Source organism: Strongylocentrotus purpuratus, unplaced genomic scaffold, assembly GCF_000002235.5.
Source record: "Strongylocentrotus purpuratus isolate Spur 01 unplaced genomic scaffold, Spur_5.0 spur5_scaffold_12, whole genome shotgun sequence".
Classification (NCBI taxonomy): Eukaryota; Metazoa; Echinodermata; class Echinoidea; order Camarodonta; family Strongylocentrotidae; genus Strongylocentrotus; species Strongylocentrotus purpuratus.
Window position 1 is genome coordinate 2,031,988 of NW_022145597.1, and position 27,051 is coordinate 2,059,038.

Consider the following 27,051-nt stretch of genomic DNA (forward strand, 5'->3'; position numbering starts at 1 on the left):
CAGGGCACTGAGTGTTATAAAGGCAATGTAAGTTGTCGAGTGTATATGGATAGAATATGGTTTGAGAATAGAAAAGTGTCATCATCATAAGAAACACAACGGATCTATGAATTAAGTTAAGTTAAACAAAGATAGATGATGTTGCTTCCTCATCTTTGAAAGTTTAATTAAATGAAAGGCAATAAAATTGAGGGGTAATTAATTACAGACCTAATATTATATACCTTGAACAATTTGAGTGGCTTCTCATATAATCATCACATATGGGACGTATTACACGAATTTTCTAACCCATGTAATTCCGTATCATTCTATCTCTAGAATTATGTACACGAAAGCCACACTCGATTGTAATGTTTTCCAGCAACTATGGTAATATGAAATACAATTTTGTACCTTTATCGACAGAGCTGATTATAAATGTATCGACCGTCAAGAAAAGATATTTACGGTGTTGCCTTAAATGTATTCAACAATAAAAACATTTTTTAAAAGATTAAAATATTTGTGTGATATTAGCTTCATTTGAATGATAACAGTTTGACTGATAACAGCCCCTTATAACTCAGAATGCGGAGTTCAGGATACCACCCCCCCGCACTCTTCCACTGTAAAATCGAATATATCCCTTCCTTTCATTGGACGAATATTCTTATTTGTTTGTCAATTTCGACAAAATTAGAAAATCAGGGATTTCAAAAAGCGTCAGTGTTACCAGAATCTCCTAGTGATAATGAAGTTATTCACATCGTTTAATGGTCGGTATGCCCTAGTTCTACAGGTTCACGAAACTTTTGGGAGTGCTGCCACTTCTGTAGCCATCCATCTCATTTCTTGCCTGTCTCGCCTTCAGCTATCCTGAAGTCCTTAGGGCCCAGCGGTCGGTTCAATTCACACTGTCTTCACCAGGTACTGTGCTGCATTTTAGATTCAGATTCAAGTTTTTCATTGAATTATATTTCAGAAGCCCCGATAAATAGCGTCCATGCGCGGACGGACTAAAACAATGTACTTATCCTGCATATAGAAACCATCAATAAATGAATAATAAATATTCAGCAGACTGCGTGAGAAAAATTAGAGGGACGTAGACACGGTAACTTTACTGCAACAGTATTACTTATTCTGGGTTCCACGCAGGGGTGGAGAGGGGTTAGGACTATGAAATAGGGTAAGGGGGTTTATTAGAGGACAGTTTTTTGGTGTGTTTTTTTTGTCTCAAAATTTGAAAATTTGACATTTTGCTCCGTGGGGGGGGGGGGGGGGTGGAGGGTGAGGTCATCTTTTTAGGTCAGCCATTGGCATAAACACACACAAATTAAGGGGGGGGGTTATGGTCCAAAATACACACATCAACAAGAATGAAGGGGGGGTTTACCCCCCCCCCCCCTGCGTATGCGCCTGTGTGGAGGGGTAGGACGGCTTTGTCCTATACTTGTCTGGTATCAAGCAATCAAGCATTACTTTGTGTACCAAAAACCAATACTGTAACGGACCAACCTGTTACAGGTAGTTATTTTTCAGAAAACGTAGAGGGCGTAGTAAGCTTTTGGGGCGTAAGAGTTCAGAGCGCGATTACGGACGCACTCGGAGTCTATAATTAGCGGTGTTGTGTACGGTAATTTCGTTACTTCGACGCTGGCTCTCGTCTTAGTCAGATAGCGAGCTCTCCGCTCCGCTCCAACTGAGCTAAAATAAGGAAAAGGATTGGAAACGAGAAATAGAGTTCCTACAAAAGGAAATCAAGAGATTTATCCAAGTAATTCGTGTCGGTGTTAACTATGATAACGTGTTGGAGATGTTGACTATGTTTGTATTATTAAAGTATACAGTTAAACAATCCATCGTTGAGTCTCCATAGACTGACGTAATATAACCCTCTCATAGATACACATCCAGCTATCCAAAACACCTCTCATCTCCACACCCATATACTTTGGGAAAACGGAGCCACGTCCGGGCCTCTAAACTACAAGCCAAATAGTAACCGCTCGCATTAAGTCAGGATGGCAAGCTCTTCGTCAGATGAAGGTGATAGAGGCAAGGGACAGGCCAGCCCCCCAGCATCCAGGACCCGTTCTAAGATGGAGGGCCGTTACAATACTATATTCTATGGGGGCAGATCTTTTGCAGTTGCTGGACCAAACCTTTTGAACAATCTTCCCAATTTCATACGACAGGCACCCAATTCTGCAACATTCAAATCTTTACTAAAAACGCACCTCTTTGGCCTTATTAATTAGCTTAAACTATCCTTACTAACGTTCTTTGTTTTGACCACACTATTTCTCTATTATGTTATTTATCTCATATATAATCCCGTGTGGTCTAGTAGTTAGGATTCGTGGCTTTCACCCACGCGGCCCGGGTTCGATTCCCGGCACGGGAGTATTCATTTTTGCAGCCCTTGATATTTTCCTAAAATCTACGTTTTATTCCTTTTTTGTTTGTTGGTATCACGTAGAGCAGAGTGAGTATAAGGACATTATGTGAAATGATAACATCAACGATAATAATCCTTTTCATTTGTTTCCTTTGTGTTGCCTCTGGGACAATTATATCAAGGTCGATTTGTATGTAATGCAGTTTTTCATCACTATCTAATTGTGTTAGTGAATATCATAATAGGGACTTTTAGATTCGCAATGGGGATTGCTACGATCGACGTCCTTTTAATGCACTTGCTTGAATGGAAGTCACACATATCAGTCCACGCAAATCTAAAAGTCCCTAATGTCACTTGGACGAAAGCAACTAGTCCCGTGTGGTCAATTGTCTCTCAAAGCTGCTTCGTTGCTTCAGAACCCTCTCAACAATGATACAACACAGGGAATACAATTCTCTCTTTGTATAGTGCTAAACAGAGTGCATAATCTCATTCATATGATCAACAAATCCCGTGTGGTCTAGTGGTTAGGATTCGTGGTTTTCACCCACGCGGCCCGGGTTCGATTCCCGGCACGGGAGGATATCTTTTTTTCGATTTTAGACGTTGTTTTCTATGTTGTTATATTAATCACGTTGACCACAAGGGGCACACCCTTGAGTCGAGTGTACCATTTCATTTCGACGCCTCTTGAGAATTTTATTCAAGGGTCGAATTGTTCTTGCCATTTTCATATTTAGGTAGGTATTCACGGATATATAAATTTGTTGTTGAATACTAATTATTTAAGTTAATCAAGTAAATCAGTTGGTTTATGCACAAGGTTGATTAATATTTATTACAATTTTGTTCACAATCAGTTTGTTCCAGGCCATGTTAGAAATGAAAAACAAGTTTGAACAGTTTGTTTGAATTACCTAATCCCGTGTGGTCTAGTGGTTAGGATTCGTGGTTTTCACCCACGCGGCCCGGGTTCGATTCCCGGCATGGGAGATGTTATTTTTCGTGTCTTGGGATTATTATTCCACTGTACGTAGGTTATTTTGTGTCATAATCTTATCTTTTTATCTCATCTAAAATCTCATTTATTAACAAATGTGAGAATGGAGGCATTCGATCGAACATTGAAAGTGCCGAATACTTACATGAAATTTTGAAAGGATGGAGTAAGAGAAGTAAAATTTAGTTGCCGAGCGATACAATATTCGGTCGACATCAAATATAATTTTGATCGCTTTTTGCAGAATCATCTAATACCGTGTGGTCTAGTGGTTATGAAATGTTGTTTTCACCCACGCGACCCGGGTTCTAATTCCGGTTTGGTAAGCTCTTTTGCACTCTTATTTTAGGGCGTGCCCCCCGTAACTGATTACAAATTATTCTAAAGCAATTCAGATTTTTTAGGTTTTAAAAAATACTTATTTGTTAGGGATTTCCTTGGAACGATACATTAAGAGCTACACATATTACATAATCATTCCTATATACAGGCAATAATTGAACCAAGCAAGAGTGCATTTTAAAAGGTCTCCTTTAGCACTATCCCATGGCTTGATCGTAAAGGCTCTCAAGAAATCTAACCAAAAGCATTTTTATTTCCTTATTTCATAAGCTGTATAAATCAGCTCGGTTTATGATTTATGTTATAATAATTTCCAAAATGTTTTTGTCCTGAAGTCTGTGAAATCATGTGATTTTCGAAATAAGATATTCGTCAAAACTTACCTTTATCTTCGTCAGCGTTGACTACGGGAACACTGGGGTCGATGAAGTCTAACAGTCTTCCAGACTACCGACATCGAAAGGCCCACCGACATCGAACTGTCTATCGCTCAGACACCTCGGCGACGACGTCTTTATCCCGTCGACGTAAAATGACGAATAAAAGTGCTTTCGGAATTGTCTGCAATTTTTGCAATATCATTTCTCAATTTGTGTCAAATCCGGGTCTTTATCATTTAAATTTCCCGGATTTGCTAAAAAACCTGACGTGGTTCATTTGCCCACGACTTGGTCCGACTTGGGGAAAATTGAAACGAGAGCGGGGAATAATCCTGAATTCTTTTGTTGGTCTAAAAATCAAATTGGTAAGCTTTCGTTTTGCTTGGTCGTTGACGCTACCTATGCACTACACGTGCGACTGTTGCCCAATCAATCGGTATATTCGGGGATTTTAGAGGGGTGCGCATTACGTCATGAAAGAATTTGAACATCGGGTTTCCCCCACTTTTAAGTATGAACTGTTTGACTTTTGGGCAGAATAACCTTTGATTATACAATGTACAATACATCTAATAAAGGTGAAACATGCCTAAAATACAGGCAGACTAATTGAATTGTCCTTAAAGTGACTCGGTAACATTGTTAAAGGTTGAAGAAAAAATGCTTAATTTTTGTATGAAATGTTCCTTTTTATATTCCTTCTACTGTACTTACCCTCTAACAGAAAATTCTCAAACCACAAAAATATTTATGGGTTTCTTTGAAGGTGTCACTGTGCAACACCCTCTAACAGCGATTAAAAGTAAATTCTCCCAACCATATTTGAATTTTACCAACAGTTTTTCCTTGAAAATAAGACATAAGACCGGCTTTTAAAAAATCTTTCAACACTAGGATGTCTGGAATGGTATATAGAGCCAATTCATTGCTTTGTGACGATTTACATTAACCTAAAATTAAATCAGTTGGGAAAATTAAGGAATCGATCAGATCAGTTTTCCCCAATTGTTATCATTAATAATGGTCCGTTTTCTTTCAAACTTTCAGATTATCTTTAATTGTACATCTAGCATTGAAGTCACTACCTTAGCACCATTTACTCTCATCTGAACAATGTTACTAAGTCCCTTTAAGAGTGGGCCCCACTGAAGTATATGTGCAAAAATGAAACTGCTGATTTTTAAAAACTGTTGTATGTATTTTAACGATGTATCACAGAGGGTGTTTGAAATTTTCTTCTTTTATCACTCAGAGTACAGTCTGCTTTCAATGCTTCTCTTACTCTTATCTCTTTGTTTTGTCGAAATTGGATCATTCGACATTACTTATAATATTCTCTCATTAGCTTATGTCACATAGCATACATAAAACAAAATGGTAAAGTGATATAGCAATCACTAACTCCTATAATGCTTATTTTATTGAGAAGGTTGAGATTAGAAGTCATGTGAAATAATCTTATAGGAGACATTACTCTTCCGATCAAATATTTCAAAAATGTATGTATTCATTGCTCGATATTCAACGCGTTGCACAGCACTTTACTTTCAAGGTGTGTAATTTTTTATCAAAAAATTGTATAAAATACGTCACAACATAAGGTTCGACAGACCCGTAAAATATTTACCTGTGGTTAGAATGAAACACGTTAACACATCCTGACTCAAGAGTATATCGCGTTCAATCACCTGAAATAGAATTCTTGAAGAATTCTGAGACACTGTCTACTGATGAGGATCGTTAGATTCCCAAAAGATATTACCAAATGATTCCAGTCGCCTTTTCGAAGCTCATTGAAAATAAATATGAGTCCAGTCCGAAACCAAAGTATGAGACTGTAGTAAAGTACATGATATAAGGAAGAAAAGCAACCGCTAACCTGAGCTTACGAGCGCCGTGTAAATTACAATGTGATGTTTAGGTGACTGATTGCATGGGGTAATCCCCTCTTGCGATCCGGGAATATTGGGATTGTGCAAGCACCATAGTATGGAATACAGATAAGATTTTTCCTTTGACCATGGATTTTACTAGCAGTCATGGATTGCTGGTAAAAGCAATGGTTAAGTAAATGTCGTGCATTGTCATGCATAGCAGTTACAGGATGGTTCGGTGGTAGGGCAGCGGTCTCGCAACCGGATGGTCAAAGTTTCGAAACAAAGTTGATGCGCTAGTGCCCTTTGGTGAGGCATTAAAACCTCATTACCAAATACCTCGGAGAGGACTTAAAGCCGTCGCACAGTGGGCCAGGGAGGGACCAAAGTGCGCCAAAACTCATGTTTGGGGATTTCTTTTTTATAAATCCAGAGGAAATGTTTAGATTTCCAGGGATTTTCGCTTAAATTGTATTACCAACATTTTCTCTGATGTCTAAGCTTTAAGTTGATACCAGATTTGGCTGCCCGATTCTGCCCGTTATTATGTTAGAGCTGTTTTCCTTGCAACATTGCCCCGAAAAATGTGTTTATTTTGGTCTTTTTTTTTATATATTTTTTTTAAAGCTTTTTTGCCTTTATTCAGATCTTCATAATTATACAAAATGATGAATAGGAACACAATTGTTCTTACAGTATAAACATATATGTAGTACATTGTCTCATACATTTTAAACACAGACATATTTAAAAAATATTTTCCATGAGTATCCAAACTAATAAAGTACACATTCAAACCAAGTGTACAGAATATGCTCCAATTCCTTTAAAAAGAAAAAGGTGACAGTAATACTTGGATACAACAATATACAAAGGAACAATTTTTGTAACATAATAAGCAAATTAATTAATTCAATATAAATTAAGCAATCTGAACAAAGATTTTCTTATATAAACAAAAATATAAGGTGAAGGTGCTGCTTCATAAACCATGATAACAAAATGTGTTATATTTACATACAATGATATGGTGCATTTTTTATTACAACTATATAAGGGTCTTGTATCAGTGGAGGTCTTTAACTATACCGTTATTTAAAAAAATAAAAATATAAAATATAAACAACAAGCAAACACGATAGCAGGTAAGTGTCCGGATCGATGAGAAAGTGAGGGAGTGAACAGGAAACAGGAATTACAATATAATACAATCGGTTCCCCTGCCTTAAGGGGTAAAATTTTCCCATTTTTGATAATGTATTGGCAGTTTGTCCTTTAATTTTGCTTTTTCATGTTCAACTTTTTTTGAGTTCTCTACAGCCTTACATATTTCTTTACTAGATGGGAACTTTCCTTTTTTACGATTACTGTAAATCATATATTTGACCAAAATCAATACATGATTTAACAATATATTATCTTTCATATTTTTTCTGAAACCAAGCAACACATCAATCCATTGCATATTAAGAAACTGAAACATCTTTAAACTGTTTCCCATCTCATTCCATATTCTGGACCCTTCAGAACATTCAAAGAAGATATGACGATAGGTTTCTACTTCTTTTCTACAAAAGGAACATAAATTTGACTGTGTTAATCCAAAAAGATACAATTTATCATTACAAAAGATGATGTTATGTAAAAGTTTATACTGAAATTCCCTTAACTTCCCATCCAGAGTGGAAAATCTAGGGATTGAGAAACATGTTGTAGTTTCTGACTTATCTAGATTTAAAGCTATTACCTCTGGATGTTTAAAAGCAAATGCATCTTGTATTATAGCAATAAAAATGTTATAGAGCATTTTGGAAGAGACAGACTCAAAAGAATACACTGTTTTGTTAATGATAAAGTTAATGTTGGAAAGATCAACAGTGTCATTTAGAGTATCATCTCTCCCACTGCAAATTCTTTTAATCTTTCAGGCAGCTGGCAATTTGGTGTATAGATCATTAAGAAAAAACAGATCGTCTACATTAAGACCTTTCCTTATGAAATAGTCCCCTGATCTCATATCACCTTCAGCATCCGTCAAATGTTTAACTTGAAAAATAATCACATGAAATAATTTTGCATTAAAAGGAATTATCCTACCTTCAATAAAAATATTGTTAAAGATAATTTGATTTTCATTATGTGTTTCTTTTACAATATATTCCTTCTCCTTTAGATAATTCTAGATGTTCAAAAAATCCAAGTATATATTGGGTGCCTTAATGGTGATTGTTTTGGGATTATAATTGCAAAGAAATATTAACTTTCCTCCTACCGTTCTGAATATATATTCGAAAAATTGTTTCCATTTCATGTCATTATTGCCACCAAGCAGTTTCTTAATCCACACTACACGCTGTGCATAGATCATGTACTTGAAATTCAACATTTTCAAACCCCCTTTATCATAGTTCAAATATAAAATATTCCTTTTTATCTTATCCTGTCCATTCCATATAAAATTAAAACATATCTTTTCAACTTCCTTGAAAACACTTGGTGGTACCGAAATTATAGAAGACACATATAGTAATTTAGAGATTGCAAAAACTTTAACCAATTGAATTTTCCCAAAAAGTGTTAAATCCCGTTGCTTCCACCACCCTAACAATCTTTTTATTTTGCTCAGTATTTCCTTATAATTCATTTCTTCTTTAACATTAATATCCAAAGAAAAGTATATTCCAAGAACTTTTACCAGAGAAACCATCTTACCTAATGTTATACCGGTCAAATTTTCATTACTGTGACCAGAAGAACCAAGCTTCATAATTTGTGTTTTGTCCCTATTAATTTTTAATCCAGATACCTGAGAGAAGGAATCTAATATTTTTTCTAAGATTTTCATGTCTTCTGTGTCTTTCAAAAAAATTGAACAGTCGTCCGCATACATTACTATCTTCGTCTCTATATTGCCTATCAAAATACCTTTTAATTTTTGTTCATTGCGAATAACCACTGCTAATGTTTCTATCATTAACAAGAATAAATATGGACTTAAGGGATCTCCCTGTCTTACTCCCCTGCCTATTTCAAAATAGCCAGTGGAAAAGCGCCCATTCATGACACAGCTAACTACATTTTTATACAATACTTCTATCCATCTACAAAAATATGGGCCGAAACCATATTTTTTCAGTAAGAAATTCATATATGAGTGTGAGACAGTGTCAAAAGCTTTCTCGAAATCAACTGTTACTAGAAAACCCTGTACCTTGTATACCTGTGTGAAAAATATGACATCGTCAATAATTCTCACCGCTTCTCCTATATTCCTACCAGGCAAAAATCCAACTTGATCTACATGTATCACCTCTTCCTATACATTCTTTATTTTTTCCGCCAACACTTTAGACAAAAGTTTATAATCCACATTAAGGAGGGTAATCGGTCTGTAATTGCGAATATATAAAGGGTTTTTATCTTCTTTTTTTATTACCGTTATTACACCCTGTTTCTGTGTGGTGGACAATTCACCCTTCTCAAAGGAGGCATTGAAGGAGTCCAAAACAAGGTTCCCTATATCAGGCCAAAAAATGCGATAAAATTCCACTGACAAACCGTCATTCCCAGGCGATTTGTTTAAAGACATTTTATTTAACATTGAAGTACATTCCCCAAATGTAATTTTCTCATCACACAACTTCTTACTAGCTTCACTTATATTTAAGTGAGACATATTAAAAAAGAGATCATCTGTCCTATCCATCTTTTCATTTTCTGAGTATAGTTTATGATAAAAATGTTTAATTTCTTTTAAAATTTGTTTTGGATCAGATGTTTCTTCATTCCTACCATCTAATTGTAATTTGTCTATAAATGTTTTTTTCTGATTGGATGCCAACAGTTGTTTAAAATAATTTTCATTGATTTCACTTTCTTCAAACCATTTTGCACGCGATCTAACTTTTAACCCAACTACTTTCTGATCATATAACACTTTGAGTTCCTTTCTCTTTGACTCTAAATTTTGTAAGGTATCATTATCTGGAGAAATAACCAATGAAAGTTCAAGCTTCTGAATATCTCTCTGTATTTTGCGTAGGTTTTCCTTCGTTTCTTGTGCCCTACCTTTGGAATATTTCTTTGGTTTTTTCATGAACTTTCATTTTAACGAAATCCCACAGGACTCTGGCGTCTGTAATATCTTTCTTCCCCTGATCTACGACAGATTTAATTTCTGCTCTCATATATTGAACATATTCTACATCTAAACACAGACTATTATTGAACTTCCAGTAAGATGGACCTATATTCTGAAAAAAATTATCACCCAAAGACAAACCTAGATGGATGGCAGAGTGATCAGGAGCTATGGAGGGTATTGTATTACACTCGGCAATTTGTTTCTCCAGTTCGTTTGAAACTATCCAATAGTCTAACCTACTTTGAATTAAAGGGTTATTTTGTCTGTAAGTAAATTGAATCGTATCTAGGTTTCTTTTCCTCCATATATCCAGCATATCAAACCTTCCAAGGAAATCCTCGAATTCTAAATTAAACTTTTGACCTCTAGTACTCCCTTTACTTGAAATATCCAATTCAAAATTCCGAATCATATTAAAGTCGCCAACAATTATCATAAGGGATTTGTTTAAATTGAATTATTTAAGCGAACACTTAAATGATTTAAAAAATCTATTTGTTCCTGCTTTTTTTATCGAACTGGAAAATAAACATTACAGATAATGTATCTTATGTTTTGTACCTCAATTTCTAAAATAATGTACCTCCCGTCTGAATCACACTTACTTCTCAATACCTTCAACTTCAGTTTTTGTGAAATCAGAATACAAAGTCCTCGACTGTGGTTGCTCCCGTGACTAAAAAAACACTCCCCACTCCATTCTCTCTCCCATCGATCCTCAACATCGTTTGTACTAAAAGTTTCCTGAAAAAAATTATATCTCCTCTCTGTCTACTCCACTTTACTATAGCATTCCTTTTGGTAACGTCTCTAAGACCCTTAACATTCAATGAAACAAAATTCAACAGATCGTTCTTCCTATCCATCATGCATTATTACATTTTCTAATATACGTGTATATTCGATCAACACCTCATTTGTCCTTAGATCATTAAATTGAACATTAAATATCGACAAGTGTACCAATGATAGCATTTTTGCACCTTTCACCTTAGCATAAAAAGACACAACACTAATACAAAGACAAAACATCACAACACACACACACAAACAAAAACTAACCAAAAACACACAAAGACGTGGACGCATCATACTGTACTCGCTCAGTACAACAAAAAGTCAACATCACGACTGTGGGGCTAATATTGCTATATACTGTTGTGTAATCTTGATTATGTCTTATATTCATTATACACATTATTTATTTGATTGCTTGACATACTCGTTTCGCTGCATCTTTACTCGTTTCGCTGCGTATAACCCTATGGTTGCTACAGCAATCACCGAGTTGAAGGACCGCAATGGCTCCTCGCTGCAAGCAATAAAGAAGTATATCGCTACCAAAACCGATGAACACGTCCCACTGGAAACTGGAGCCCTGCACGGGATGACTAATAATGGTTGACTTTTTGTTGTACTGAGCGAGGCGGGAAGATTCGCCGGCAATTCGCTCGAAGATGTCGTTGACGAAGCTGTTCATGATGACCATGGCCCGACTGGAGATGCCGGTATCTGGATGAACCTGCTTGAGGACTTTGTAGATGGTTTGCGGTGTCAGAACAAGTGTCACGCGCCCCCTCGCGCCGTGATTTATGACCACGAATCCTTCATGATTCATCCGCGGACCCCAAAAACCCACATTTTCGGGGCAATGTGGCAAGGGAAATCGGCTCTAACATAACAATGGGAAAGTTTGGGCAGCCAAATTTGGTATCAACTTGAAGCTTAGACATCAGAGGAAAGGGTGGTATTAAAATTTAAGCGGTACACCGCGAATATCTAAACATTTCTTCTGGATTTATAAAAAACATGGATAATTAGTCCATTTTTCAGTGAATTACCCTATAATATATCATGAAGATTGTGTTTTTATTAATTTTAACCCATTCATTCAACGAAATGAACTATCAGGAATATGTGAGAGCAATTTCATATCAATGACTTAAAAACTTCATGTTGATTTGAAAGATTTATAAAATAGGTCACTTTTGCACTAAAACTGTGAATATGTAGGATTTTGCTGATTGAAGTAGTAAATTTATACCCTTATTGTGCATACCGGAATTAAATATTTCACTGAGGTATTCCTCTATGTATTACCTTTCAACTGGGCAAGAAAAAAATTGAAAAAAATAAATCACCCAAAAATAGTTTTGGCGCACTTTGGTCCCTCCCTGGCCCACTGTGCGTCGGTCCCCCGTATGCTTAATGACAAACCCACATTAATTTGTTAGCACTCATGTAAAACAAACAAAAATAAATAACCAAAGTTGTTTTGTAAGTTACAAAGGCGGATCCGTAGGGATGAGAGAGCCGTGTCCCCAATACTGAAATAAAAACAGAAAGAGCAACTTTCTTTAATACTAATAAATGCTAGCGCCCCTTTTCCTTTTCCTTTACCTGATCGTCAAAGTATTTGGAGGCAAAAGTGTCCAAAAGTGTGCATGGAAAATTTGAGGAATTCTTTTCTAATTCTATCTATACAATCTTTTTTTAATTATGTCAAATTTTTTTTGGAACAAGTTCAAATAATTGTTTTTTACTATTATTATTTATATTTTCGTATATCAACCAAAGCTATTTAAACTTACACTTGTGTAAACTTGACGCCAGTTATGGGTTCTCGATAACATTGAGAGGACATGGGGTTCTGCTACAGCTCACTCATTCATAACATGCTCATCAGTCTAAAATAGACCACATGGACACAGGTCAGAGTCTCCGAGAACCCAGAGCTTAATGCTTGAGACCCTCTAGGGCAACCACCCTCTTGGACGACTACACCCGGGACTACTATCGTCGGACAACTACCCCTAGATAACTACCCCTAGGACATTTACCCCCTAGGACAACTACTTCCGGACAACTACCCCCAGACAACTACGCCCCGGACAACTGCTTTTCGAAATGATTTAAAAAATATTGATTGGAGCGACGTTGAACATTTTGTTGATATTGATGATTCCGCTAAGAATTGGGAAGCTATGATATTATCTGTGATAAACAATCATATATATGCCTTTGAGAACGAAACGGATGAGGAAGCAATGCTCTCCTTGGTTAAATGAGTCAATTTTTAATTTGATGAAAGAGAGAGATAAAGTTAAAAAGAAAGCTATTGTTAAGCAAAGTAATGAGCAATGGACTGAATATAGACGTTTAAGAAATAGGGGTACATATGCTATCAAAAAAGCGAAAAGCAATACAATACGAATAAGTTATTTCAATGTACAAATCAGATCGATACATGGAAAGTTCTGAAATCATTTTTACCGAAAAATAACGTCTCTCCAAGTCATGCATGTCTGGATCTGTTTAATAAAGCATCTCGATTCAACGATCATTTTGCTAATGTTGTAACAGAGTTGTTGAAAAAACATCAAGAAAGTAACTTTAGGGAAAATAAATTTTATTCAACTATTAATGATGCACCTTGTCCCAATAAGTTGAAATTATCTGTTGTTTCTGAAGCTGATGTAATGAGAGAGATTAATAAGTTAAAAATAATAAATCATGCGGAGTTGACAGTATAACCGTTCATGTACTCAAGTCTTGTGTGGATATTTTGATTAAACCAATTACATATCTGATTAAAAAATCTATAACTGATGGTAAAGTCCCAATAAGATAGAAAATAGCTAAAGTAATTCCGCTTCATAAAAAAGGTGATAAATCTAATCCAGACAATTATAGGCCTATATCCTTGCTCCCTTGTATTTCTAAAGTAATAAAAATCCCAATCCAATTAGTTAGCCATCTTCATGCAAACAATATACTGGATTCTGTTCAGTCTGGTTTTAGGGCTCGCCATTCAACTGTCACTGCTTTAGTTAAAGTTACGGATGATTGGTTAATGGCAATGGATGAAGGCAGGTACACGGGGGCAGTCTTCGTAGACCTACAGAAGGCGTTCGATACGGTTGAACATCAGGTGCTCCTAAATAAACTGTATTCTATCGGTAGATAAAATGTCGTTACAATGGTTTGAGAGCTATCTGTATGAGAGAAGAATAGTTACCATGATTAATAATGTTATATCAAATGAATGAGTTTTAACTCATGGTGTGCCCCAGGGTTCACTATTGGGCCCACTTTTATTTACGATATTTATAAATAATCTGCCCAAAATTGTCAATCTTTGTTATGTACATCTATACGCAGATGATACCGTAATTTATTTTTCGCATAAATGTCCCACTGTTGTTGAATCTGTCTTAAATGATGAAATGGAATATCTTGATAAATGGATGTCTCGCAATGAGTTATTAATTAATTATACAAAAACTGTTACCATGCATTGGCACCCGTCACAAGTTATCAAAGTGTAATGTACTTAATGTTCGTTCGTTCGTGTCTCCTTAGATCAAGATAGTAATGTAAAGTTCCTTAACTTAGAAGTAAATTAAATTAAATTAAGTTCTTCCATCGCTCGATTGCTGCAATGGCCGTTTCATTAACAAGGGACAGGTCTTCATCTGTGCAACCCGTTCCGCCGCACTGCAAGAGGTGGTCCATCGTCTGAGTCTCTCCGCAGTCGCAGAGAGTATCTCCTTCATGGGCATAGCCCCATCTTGCCATATTGACCTTACACCGTCCCATTCTCGTCCGCATTCGATTTAGGCATTGCCACTCCGGCCACTTCAGGTTAAGACCTTTGATGAGTACGGGCTTGACTGATGGTGGAGGATTCTGTTCAGGTGGTGGGACAGAATCGAGGAAGCTGTGTCGGGATATAAGTCGTTTGTGGGGTTGTAAGTATCCGTGTAGCATGTGTTTGTCATCTGTCGCCTGCTTCATCCGTTCCTTTAGGCAGGTGTTAGTGCGCCTTTGGTTAGGAGATCCAATGCCAGCGAGGTGATATATCTCCTCAACTTTTGTTGGTTTCAGACATCCTGTTATCTTTCGATATGTGTTATTGAGTGTGGTGTCAAGCTTCTTCACATGGGCTGATCTGCTCCAAACTGGGCAAGCATATTCTGCGGATGACATGCATAGAGCAACAGCTGCACTTTGTACAGTTTTGGGGTCAGCGCCATAGTGTGAAGATACTAGCTTCCCGATGATGGCATTTCGAGATTCTACTTTGCCTATTGTCTTCTCGATATGTTTCTTGAAGGATAAAGTGCGGTCAAGTTTTACACCTAAATACACTGGATGCTCGCAGTGGTTAAGTTGCACATTGTTCCACTTTAGCTTCAGTTCTCTCTTTGCCTCCCTGTTCTTCAAGTGGAAAACACACACCTGAGTCTTGGATGGGTTTGCCCGTAGGTAGTTTGCTCTGTAGTACTCCGAAAGGCTTGCGAGCGCTGTGTTGAGATGGAGTTCAACAGCTTCGAAGGTACTATGCTGGGCTGTGATGCAGGTGTCATCTGCATAGATGAAGTTTCGAGTGTTCTCTGTTGAAGGGATGTCAGCAGTGTATATGTTGTAGAGTGTTGGCGCCAGGACGCCACCCTGGGGGAGACCGTTTTTCTGTTTCCGCCATCTGCTCTTCTGCCCATCCAGTTCGACAAAGAAGCGTCTGTTCTGCATCATCTTCTGAATGAATCTGGTGAGTTTGAGGTCATTTGTGATGTCATGAAGTTTTGTCTGTAGCCTTCGGTGATTGACAGTGTCATAAGCCGCAGATAAATCCACAAATACTGCACCTGTGATGAGGTTGTTCTGAAAACCGTCTTCGATGTGTTGGGTCAGGTTGAGAAGTTGTCCCGTGGTGGATTTTCCTGGTCGGAAACCTGCCTGCTCACAGTTCAGTTGGCTGTCAACGTGAGGCCCAATTCTGTTGAGAATAAGGCGTTCAAGCAGCTTGTATGTTTGGCACAGGAGCGAGATCGGTCGAAAGTTCTTGGCTTCGTTCGAGTCCTTTCCTGGCTTGAGGATAGCGACGACTTTGGTTCGGAGCCACTGTTTTGGGACACATGTGTTCTCGATGCAGTTGTTAAACATGTCTAGCAGCCATTTTTGTGCTACAGAGCCCATGTGTTTGATCTGCTCCGATCTGATGTCATCGATGCCTGCCGCCTTGTTGACGTGTAGCGTGGAGATACCTTTCTGTAGTTCTTCTTCAGAAATAGGTCTTGTGAAAAGAGACATGTTCTGGTCAACTCCAGGTAGTTTGTGCCTGTGTGAATTAGTCGTCTTGGGGGCCTTTCCATTTTTCAACAGCTGATTTGCTACTTCGTCAGCCGTAACATTATAATGCTGTTGAGCTCTGGTGCTGTCAATTCCGAGCTTGCGTATGGTGGCCCACGCTTTCCTGCTGCTGTGTCTTAAGTCTGTTGTTTCAATCATGTGCTGCCACATCTGCCTATGTCGTTGAGATATCCTTGATATAAGCTCTTCTCCAAGGTTGATGGTATCCTCTGAGAAGGCATCTGTGTCGTAGGCTGTGGTGTAGTTTGCCAGAAGCTGACTTGATTCCTCATCGATGCCTGGAATGTATGTCGTGCGGCAGCCTCTTGGGATATGTGTACGTGACACCTTCTTGACTATATCTATGAAGGATTCATAGTTCTTTGGATCTGCAGGGAGATGTGTTAGGGCATGATCAAGGTGTTCGGTGAAAGCAGGCCAGTCTGCCTTAGCAAAGTTGAACCTGCGCTTGAACGGGGTCTTGTTTGGTGTGATAACTGCAGTCAGTTGAATGCCGATGGGTCGGTGTTGGGATCTTGGAATCGGCTCAGCTACAAACTTACGACTGGTGGGAGCAAGCAGCCTGCTGCAGAAAACTAGATCCGGGTTGTAACGTCTCTTCCAGCGGGCACTGGCGAAAGACTTTGGGAGCTTTGGATCGTGGATTAGTTTTAGGTCGTTGTTTTGGGCCCATGTTTCAACTAGTGCTCCATCATCTCCAGTGGTATCATATCCCCATTGCGTGCTGTGGCTGTTGTAATCGCCAATTACAATATGCCTATTGGTAGTGGTGGAAGGATACGAAAAACTTATGTTTGGTGGCTTGTAGATGGAGGAGATCGTTAGTCCTTTGATTGTCACATTCAGCACTTCGATGTCGTTATTGTGGGTATAGGATGTAGAATCCGGTCTGATCTTCTCGTTCATGAAGATAGCACTTCCATATTGGCGATGTGGCCGCTCGATGGCAAGCTTCATACCCTTGATCTTGGGCCGTGGATTGTCGCTGCCGCGGTGAGTCTCTTGAAGACATAGCACATCGCAGTTCATTTGTTTGCACATATGTGCAAGGACTTCCTCCTTGGCATCTGATATACCTTCGGCGTTCCATGATAGCACCGTCAGGGCCGGTCGTGAGAGGGGTCCCTCAGCGGAATTGCTCTGGGATGCTGCTCTATTGGGCATTTTCATTATGTTATGTTGGTCTTGATCTTAATCGTAATCTTAATATTACTCTAAGTCTAAGTCTAAATTATTATTATTCTCAATCTAAATCTTAATCTTGATCTTCGAAGTAGTTGCTACAACCGGCCGTGTCAGACACGTTGCCCCGGGGTGCGAGATAGGACTCTTGTTGCGTGCCCCCACTTAACACAATTATACAATAACGAATAACATTTCACTTAATTACAAGAATGAAGCAATTAAAATTACTCTCATGCTACGGGGAAGAAAGAAAGAAAAAAAAATGTATATAAAAAATTATGTATAATATATGTACTATATATTATGAACCTATATGGTAATGCAGCAGAATTAATGATAGTCTATCATATATATTTTGAGGAGGTATCAGCAAGGTAGACTAACATATAAAAAAGATAAAGACGTATGACATAAAAAGAATATAATTGAAATGTCCGACTAAGTTCCGTGGCACAAACTCGGCATTATTGGACAAACTATTATTGGATAAACCTAACAATTATAAAGCTTGGTCTTGTTGCTCTGTTCGCCAGCAGTTTAAGGATATGAAACCCCGCGGCACACTACTCACAAAAGCTCTAACAAGCCAAGCTTATACAGAGCCTACAAGTAAAATAATGCCGCGTATGTACCACTCACCCAACCGGTTCAAGAGCAAATTATGATTAACGTAAAACAGGAAAAATAAAAAACAATAAATACTGAATTGTTAACTAAATAATATTAATATTATCAGCACTCAAACACACCCAACGCACATATCAGTACAAAGCGTAACAAAATGCATACATCTATAACATGCATACATGGATATATATATCTCCACAAATCCAGTAATATGTAATTATTATATTATTTATATTATTTCATATTAATAGTAACATAAATGTGCATATATTAGCATATATATTCAAGTAAAGGATATTCAGGTGACGTCACGTAGACAACTCTGATGACGTCACAATTGAAAATTGAGCCACAGCTGACTTTGTTGCGCTGCGCGTTGATAAGACTTGTTGGATGCGTTCCCAGCGTATACGCCTGTTACTATGACTTTGAAGTTTGATGACAAAAACAACGCTATGATTTGAAATAATAATCCTTTTCCAAAAAACAAATTTAAGATTTAAAAAACGATGATAAAACTATAAAATGTTGATCCAAAATAAAAATCAAAGATCCCAAAAGACTCAATACACTGAGCTTTTGAAAAAGATATATTTTTTATTATTAATTGCTTCCCGGAAAGCAGGTGGATGGCCCGTTTTACCGGAGCACAACCAGCACACGTCCGAACTCAACCAAGTCTATCTTAATGTGAAAATAAGAGATACAAAATTGTTAAGGTTGTCAGTACAAAATACCTCGGTATCAATATAGACAATGAATTGAAATGGGATGATCATTTAAATATAATGTGTCAGAAAATCAGTAAACTTATTGGCTTCCTTGGTAGATTAAGACATATTATAAATGAATCTGATTTCAATCTAATTTACGAATCCATAATTATTTCACATTTCGACTATGGAGACATGGTTTGGCAGTCCGCAACTAAATCCTCCCTTTCACTTTTACAAAAGCTTCAAAACAGGGCGGGCCGTGTGATAATGAAAGTAAATCCTTATTCTCATACATCCAATCAACATGTTAATGATACTCTAAATTGGGACTTTCTAGACTGCCATTACAAAAAGCATTTATGTACTATGATTTTTAAGATATTAAATAATTACACTCCGTCTTATATGTCAAATAATATCGAATATCGCACGTATAATTATTCATTTCGCTCATCCCGAAATCTAGATCTCTCTAAACCGAATTCAAATAATTGCAAAAGAACATTCTTCTATAGGGGGTGACACAATATAAGCAACTACCAGAACACATCCGAAATGTAACTACGTTAAGATCCTTCCATACCCTAATAACTGATAATTTTTCTTAACACACTTCCTTAGACTCAAATGATTTTGCATAACTCTGTGTGTGTGTGTGTGTGGGTGTACGCGTATGATATTATTTTTGAATATTTTGTTACTCTGGTATTTAAAAAAAGTTTTATTTATGTTTTGTTTCTATTCTGCTTTATGTCGCTTTTATGTTAATATTGTTGTTGTGTAAGGACCCCAAGGAAGAACAGCAGCGTTCTATAAACACTGCTGAATTGGGCTTTCCACCGATTTTTGTCTATGTACATATATAAATATTTTACTTTGGATATTTTACTATGTATAATGTTTTTTTTTAATCTGATTTCGGAAATAAAAACAACAACAACAACTACCCCAAGAAAATTACCCCTACGACCATCATCCTCTAGGACAACTACCCCCGGACAACTGTCCTAGGGGTTGTTGTCATGGGGGCAGTTGTCTTACACACAGAGAAATAAAAGGTGTTCTTGGGGAGTAAAACGAAATTGGAAAAATACGTAAGGGTGTATATTTGAGGGATGTATTTTTACACCCTATTTTAGTCAGACGAGCTCTGATTGGTCAGTGCATATGTGCATACGCTACAGCAATGGCGCAAATGAAGAAAAATTAGCATAATTTACATATTTTAGTCATGTTAGGGGAATTATCATGTTTCATTTGGGCATATTATTTGTGTAAAAGTTATCCGATCAAGAATAAGGGGTTGTACCGAAGGTTATATTTGATGATTTAATGAAACTAGCAAAAGTGTTGTTTTACTAACTAGTACATAATTGTCTTCTTATACGTGTAAGTAAAGGAAAGATATTCAGTAAGGCAGTTCGACTAGGCGTTGTGGCGTGCGCCTGTAATCCAGCTAACAGTGGAAGTTACAAACTGATTCAGCCGAGAACGCAGGTTCGAAACTGAGTCACGTCTTTCGGATGGTGACGTTAAAAGTCGGTCCCCAGACGTAAATAATCATATCTGATTGATACAACGCACCAGGCGTAGAGGGATACCGGTAGGATGACAGCACCTGTTTGCGAAAGGATACCCATGATGATCACCGGCATCCAGCAAAAGAAATCCGTCAGGACAATGATAGCCATGCGTGTTGCCATCTTCACTTCCCGGGCGCGGTCAATACTACCCGAACCACCGACTGGATTGGCCACACTACGTGCCGACTTGCGAACGTTAACGAATATGACGACGTAGGAGAGCAGAATGAAGATGAAGATCAAGAAATTCACACCGAGAAAGAGGGCGATTGAGTAAACCCAACTTGGTCGCTTTATTGTTTCATATTGGATTTTTTCCCACACCAAACTATCGTAATTAAATACTAATTTCTCAGTGTCGTTGGACTCGACCTTGAGTGGGAGTCCAACACAAACATCTGACAGGCCATAAAAACCGCTGATGTAAGAGCTAACAATCAAAGGAACAATGCTCACTACAAAAGCAATGGTCCATATCAGCGCCACACCAATGCGAGCAGAAGTAGCCCGAAACTTCAATTTACCGAAGGGGAACACGACGTTAAAGACTCGATCTATCGTAATGATTGCAAGTATGAAGACAGACGTTTCGCTGGATAGAACAGCGATGAATCCTGCAACTTTACAAGTGACCGATCCGCGCCATTGCACTGCGAAGAGATAGAAATACTCTCCGTAGTACACATCTGCTGACGATATTATGATCATGTAGACTCCCATCATAAAATCCGCTATAGCCAGGTTGGAGATGAACAGTCCCTGAGTCTTTGCGCTGACTGAATGATCAGTACGACACCGCAAGACAATAACTATGGTATTGCCGATGAGGGCGCCCCACCCTATGACCCACATGGCTATCCTTAAGATTGTGTTTGGCATGAGACGGGAGCAGGAGTCCAGGAAGTGCGGGGAAGCAATGGTGCACACATCTGTCTCATCGAACAAACAGCAAAGCCTGTAGTCATCAGTCGACCTGAAAGATGTACCCAAATATTTGCAATAAACATTGTCTCTGATTGGAATTTCTTATTTGCTAAAGGACTGTGTTTGATGGTATACGTAAAGAAACAGAGTTTCCGTCAATTTAAAAAAAAAAAACTGAGTCCAGCTTTACTTCCTTTGAGAATAGCACAATCATTTACACTATGATCGCGATATTGTTAATTGTGGTCTGAGTAGGTTTTCTTGTAAAAGGAAATGCAGAATCCTTTAGGAAGCAAAAGTTGTATAGTCTCTAATGACTTAACTAAACTCATACCTGCGTCACACCGTCAAACTGATTCGTGACAGACACCTAACCAACATTTTTTGTGGCCATTTGGAATAATGTACTTCGGTATTTACTGGTCTGGTGTCATTTTCATTGACGTGACCTATTTTTAGTTTGCTTTACTCATGATTAATTTAATTTGTGACATCTGTTGTACTATCGGAGTTAGTTTTTAATACAGCAACATACTCCTGAGTCCAATAAACTTCTTAGGCATGAAATTTAAGCACTTTTTATCATCTTTTTGCTAAGAGAAATTTCTTTGCATTGAGGACTAGGAACACCATGAAAACCACCTCCCAGGACAATAACCCCCTGGAAAATTACCCAAAGGACAACCAACCCCCGGAAATATACCCCTAGGACAATTGCCCCCCCCCCCCCGTGGAAATGACCACTCCCCCAAAATTGCTCTAGGACAATTACCCCTCCCCAAGGACAACCATCCTCAACCACATACCCCCCCCCCCCTGTTCATTAAAGGGGAAGTCTACCTGATAATTAGTTGGCTTAATAAAAGCAGATTTGTTTTTCGGGTTAGTTGTTAAGAGGTTAATTTTTGGTGGGAGAGGGGGGTTACTGTCCTGGGGGGGGGGGGGGAGTTAATTGTGTTAGAGAGTTATTCTCCGGGGGTAATTATCCTCGGGGGAGGTTGGTCATTTTGGGGTAATTTTCCGGGAGTAATAGTCCTTCGGGTAGTTTTCTGGGGGTAATTGTCCTAGAATCCTATTAAAGATGAGTAAGAAAACTACCACATGATTAAGCATTAATTTTGACTGATTAAGTTTAAATGGGGCCTATTTTGTTGGGCAGAGCTGTGCACGCAGCGTCGTTTCAGGCTTCGATTGGATAAAATAAAAACATTTAAATACAGGACAGGCAGGTTATAATGACTGCTATGAGAGACATAGTCGTTTTATACGCTCAAGGGGAGGTTATATCGTGCTATCACCCCGAGGCGTGCCGAGGGGTGATAGCACGATGTAACCTCCCCGAGAGCCTATAAAACAATTATGCCTTTAATATTAAAGCAGTCATTGTAACTTTTATGTACCGAAAAGGGTCGAATACATGTACGACTTACCAATCATGATAATCAAGTTTGTTCACGCTATCGAAACCTAGTCTTAATATGGTGTCTGATAGCGCACCACCCGAGTTTGTGTACTAAAAAGGCCTTCCCATTGAGATTGCATGCATATACGTAAAATACCAAAACCGGTCATTAGTCTTTTGAAAAGTGCCCTGGGGCGTTTTTCAAAAGACTATTGACCGGTTTTGGCATTTTACGTTTCTTTACGAGAATGGCTAAACTCACGACTCCAATTTAGACCAATTAGATTGGCTGGAATTCTGAAGGTATATAGAGGTATATTTGATTTCGATTTCCAATCATAAATATCTTGATAATCAGACAGGCGATCGGGTTGTAAAAGTCATGGGATTCTTGACTGACCTAAAGGTTTATAATTATTATTGCAGCATAATCTAAATCCAGAATTTTGTTTCAGAATCTGAGGCAATGTTACCAAGTTACTTTAAAATAGACAAATTTCAAGATATTATTTAAATTTTTCTCAAGAAAATGTCTTAGAAGTTTATTGAATACAGACCAAGAGGATTAGTGGTATGAATAATCTTGATTACGTCAGATTCAGTTATACATGTAAATTTCATTAATGAAGAAGTCGTGACTTACAAGAGTTTGAGGGAGGTAATCCCTTTGAAGGTATCTGGTTCGAGATCTGCCAGTTGGACATCCACTATGGTTCTATGGAGAGAGAGAGAGAGAGAGAGAGAGAAAGAGAGAGAAAAAAGAAAAATAATGAACGACATTATAATTATATGAGACATTTAAGAGAGAGCGCTATTAGCGCCCAACATTGGCGCTACAGACGCTACATAATAAGTCGCTACACAAAGCAATCAATATAAACATCATCAGATTGATGAATGTTCTTCACAATTGGCTACAAGCAAATTGTTTAAATTGTAGGACATTAAAGGGCCCAAGACATCGAAGTACAAGTGCATTCCTGTTGGTGTGTAGTCCTGCATACATCTCATATTTTGATATGTAAACTTCTGAATTTGTTTTATAGATTTTGAAATATTTTTTGAAATATTTGTTTTTCAAACTTGCTAAGCTCTACCCCAAAAACCTCCAGATCTCATTCCCCTTGTGACATCATCTGTCAGTCATCAATGAGCTTACTTGAGAAAGTGGTATGTATCTTTGCCGAAGTCGACCACCTGTTACAATACGTATAATAGCAACATACAAGTTGCCATGTCAGACATGCTGTAGCATCACCAGGAAGACAAAGGCAATGATGATGTATTGTACATATGTATGGAAGCATGCACTTCTATTATGAACGTGTGCTAAGCTGGGGAAAATTACATACCATTGTCTATTCTAGAATACTAGTTTAGTCTGACATGTCTGACATAGCAAGTTTCGATGTCATGGGCCCTTTAAGTGTACAATTTCTATAGAAGTTATCAATGTTGCAATTGATGTGCGGGGGATAAAGTCTTAACGTTAAAACATTCTGATTGGTTATCAGCTGCTCTTTGTTTCTACGATCGTACTTTAAGACGAGTATGTCTCTCTAGACTATACCAATAAATACATTTAGACAGGCATATTTTGTTAAAATATCTATTTACAAGAATTGACATGGGGATGCGGTATATAAAGCAAATATTGACTGCTTATTTTCGAGGGGGGGGGGGGGGGACTATAGCTCCTTGGTGATGTCGAGACTGCACCATGCCCCTCTACTGCGTCTCGGATCGCAGTGCATTTTTGAGATCACATTCGGCAATAGTTTTAACCGTGCCCCTCAAAGCAGTCAATAGGGACTTTTAGATTTGCGTGGACTGATACGTGTGACGTCCATTCAAGGCAGTGCGTTAAAAGGACGTCGATCGTAGCATAGACCTATTGTCTTCGTGCGAATCTAAAAGTCCCTTATGTTTGTATAATATTACGCATCCAACTAGTCAATATCTTTATAGTACTTTGAATTAACGGTGCCACGCTCACACACTTACAGAAAACGAAGCCGACTAAGATTCTGGAAAGTCCCCGGTTCGATGTATTCCAGCGGGTTGAAAGAAAAATACCTGACAGAGAAAAGGTGCAAAAACAGACTGGATCAAATGATTTTACAATCGCACTTATTGTTAAGTCACTACACTCTAATATAGGACCCCTGAGTTTTTGTAATAAGCAGTACCATATTTATTATCATCATCATTATTCTCAACATAACCATATTGCTACGTAACTACACTCAAATATAGGGCCATTGAGTAAGGCTTAAATTTTACTGATCCAAATGGTTACTTGTTCATTTTACATTTAGCTTTCCACTCTGTTATGCTTCAGTACACTCCTGACCTACAGTTATTGTCTGATGTCTGTTAAAGCCTATCTGCACTAGTTTGGCCAGGAAGGATTAGACCTCCATGCATGGTCACTGCCAGGTGGTTATCTCATCAAATAAGCTCTCAATTAACATAAGAAAAGGGGGACCATGGGGGAACCACTGTTACCGATTAGGCATTGTTTGCTATATAGAGGGCGCAAGTAGCTACAAGTAGTGCATTGGGGCTTTAGTCTCTTGGCTTCTATTGTTCTGTCCTCATTCATCCTCATTCACATTAGTCTTGTTGGCGGAGGCAAGTTATCCTGGGGTAAAGGTCGTGTTAAAGTACAAGTTCACCGCCAAAAATAACTTACTTTCAATAGAAGCAGAACAATCAGACAAACCATCAAAAACAGTTTGAGCCAAATCGGATAACTAATAAGAAAGTTATGAATTTTTGAAAAATGTATGTAAAACTATGAAACAATGGAAATCACTACACAAGTTGCCAATTTGGTTATGAGTTTGTGACGTCATGTCCTCACTATTTGTCAATTGCTTGATATAGTTTAATCCAATTATTTTCCCTTTGTATCCCCCAAAACCCGATTTCCCATGCTTTTGTCGAGGTTATATGATTTGTATCACATTGCGTGCATGACATTTCACAAAATCTTTTATGAACTTTGAAGAATTGACATTATTTTCTGAATATTGTATATTCATAATTATTGATTTTTATATAAATAGTTTATCAAAATTCACATTTTTCTAAATTTAACTGAAAAAACACTTTATATTAGTGCATCCACATAAAAACATATTACTATCAATCTAACGTGGATGCTGGTGTGAAGAAACAAGATTCTTAGGGGGGAAATAGTTAATTTATAACATCAATATAATGAAAATAATTAGTGGATAGTAAGGACATGACATCACAAACTAATGAGTGAGTTGCCGATCTGTCAAATGATTTTCATAAGTTTTTCATGTGATTAAAAATTCATAACTTTCTTATTAATTATCCGATTTTGCTCAATTTTTTTTGATTGGTTTGTCTGATTTTTGAAAGTAAGATATTTTTGGAGTGTACTTGCCCTTTAAGAGCTAGTCGGGGTAAATATGGCGAGAAAGGTGTAAAGGTCAGAGTAGTGACCGTCTGAACGATGATCGTGTTAGCTAAACCTACCTTTACCCCGACCTATTTACTTCTGGAAAATTCCAGGAGTAACTCGCTAACACGACCGTGTGGATGCTCTTATTTACACTCGGGAATATCTGTGGCCTTTCACGAGCCATCTATACACAGAGTTTGGCCAACTTGGTTTCACTGAGTCACATCATGGCGTATATTCTTTAGTTTTGTGCTTGGACAACAAAGCAGTAGTCGCCATACTGTGTCCAACTCGTATCTGGCTCTGCGTAAGTTACGCTGGTCGGTGGAAGTTCGTGTTAACTTAATCGTGGCAAGTTGGTCCGAGTAAGAGCGTGTGGTCAACTATTGGTGTAAGTGAAATATACATGAGGTATTTACTGCTGCAGGGATTAACTTACGCCGACTAGCAAAAACCCGTCTGAACAAGACTATTACCTGGCATAGCCACAAACACACAGCTCACTATAAACACATGGCACTCTATATTTCCTTAGGCTTTCTATTGGTTACTTACTTTATATACAATCTTGTGATTGGTTGTCATAGTTTGATTGACTGCATGTCAGCCATCTTGGCAGCCATTTCGAAGATGTATTAACATAAAGCGTGTAGCTCAAGTCAACAATCAGGCCAGACTAGTTTTGTCTTGTGTGAGTCTTACAGTAATAAGCAATATCATAATCATTATCATCATCCTCATCATCATCCTCACCATCTCAACATCATTACGATTTGGCCACTTTTACGACCGATTTAGGAGTTGTTACGAGTTATTACGATGTATTTACGGCAAAAATTCACGATTTGCACAGTGCCCCCACTTTTTGAAGTACTCGAAATGTGCCCCTTTTACAT

The 27,051-nt window shown here is 37.9% G+C and overlaps 2 protein-coding genes and 3 non-coding genes across 5 annotated transcripts; 3 read left to right on the top strand and 2 right to left on the bottom strand.

The window, feature by feature from the left end:
* Positions 1 to 2,317: 2,317 nt before the first annotated feature.
* Positions 2,318 to 2,389, top strand: TRNAE-UUC. The gene has a single exon. It is a non-coding gene; the product is annotated as a tRNA-Glu (tRNA).
* Positions 2,390 to 2,895: 506 nt separating this feature from the next.
* TRNAE-UUC lies at positions 2,896 to 2,967 on the top strand. The gene has a single exon. It is a non-coding gene; the product is annotated as a tRNA-Glu (tRNA).
* A 340-nt stretch (positions 2,968 to 3,307) lies between these two features.
* Positions 3,308 to 3,379, top strand: TRNAE-UUC. Its single transcript has one exon. It is a non-coding gene; the product is annotated as a tRNA-Glu (tRNA).
* A 7,948-nt stretch (positions 3,380 to 11,327) lies between these two features.
* LOC115922815 lies at positions 11,328 to 17,443 on the bottom strand. The gene is made up of 2 exons (XM_030982518.1): positions 14,611 to 17,443; positions 11,328 to 11,659 (listed from the first exon to the last, which is right to left on the bottom strand). Exons 1-2 carry the CDS (start codon positions 17,441 to 17,443, stop codon positions 11,328 to 11,330), a joined length of 3,165 nt encoding a protein of 1,054 aa, XP_030838378.1.
* A 1,287-nt stretch (positions 17,444 to 18,730) lies between these two features.
* On the bottom strand, positions 18,731 to 26,778 carry LOC105444426 (G-protein coupled receptor GRL101-like). The gene is made up of 3 exons (XM_030982519.1): positions 26,753 to 26,778; positions 20,409 to 21,363; positions 18,731 to 18,775 (listed from the first exon to the last, which is right to left on the bottom strand). The coding sequence occupies exons 1-3, from the start codon at positions 26,776 to 26,778 to the stop codon at positions 18,731 to 18,733; spliced, it is 1,026 nt and encodes a 341-aa protein (XP_030838379.1).
* Between the last annotated feature and the right edge of the window lie 273 nt (positions 26,779 to 27,051).

Coding starts and splice junctions, on each gene's coding strand:
- LOC115922815 (XM_030982518.1), bottom strand. CDS start 17,443: ATGCCCAATAGAGCAGCATCCCAGAGCAATTCCGCTGAGGGACCCCTC. Junction 11,660..14,610: donor CTTGCAGTGCGGCGGAACGG/GTTGCACAGATG, acceptor CCATCTACAAAG/TCCTCAAGCAGGTTCATCCA.
- LOC105444426 (XM_030982519.1), bottom strand. CDS start 26,778: ATGGCTGCCAAGATGGCTGACATGCA. Junction 21,364..26,752: donor GCCAAGATGGCTGACATGCA/GTCAATCAAACT, acceptor TACATCTTTCAG/GTCGACTGATGACTACAGGC. Junction 18,776..20,408: donor CAGGTGCTGTCATCCTACCG/GTATCCCTCTAC, acceptor TTTCACATTAAG/ATAGACTTGGTTGAGTTCGG.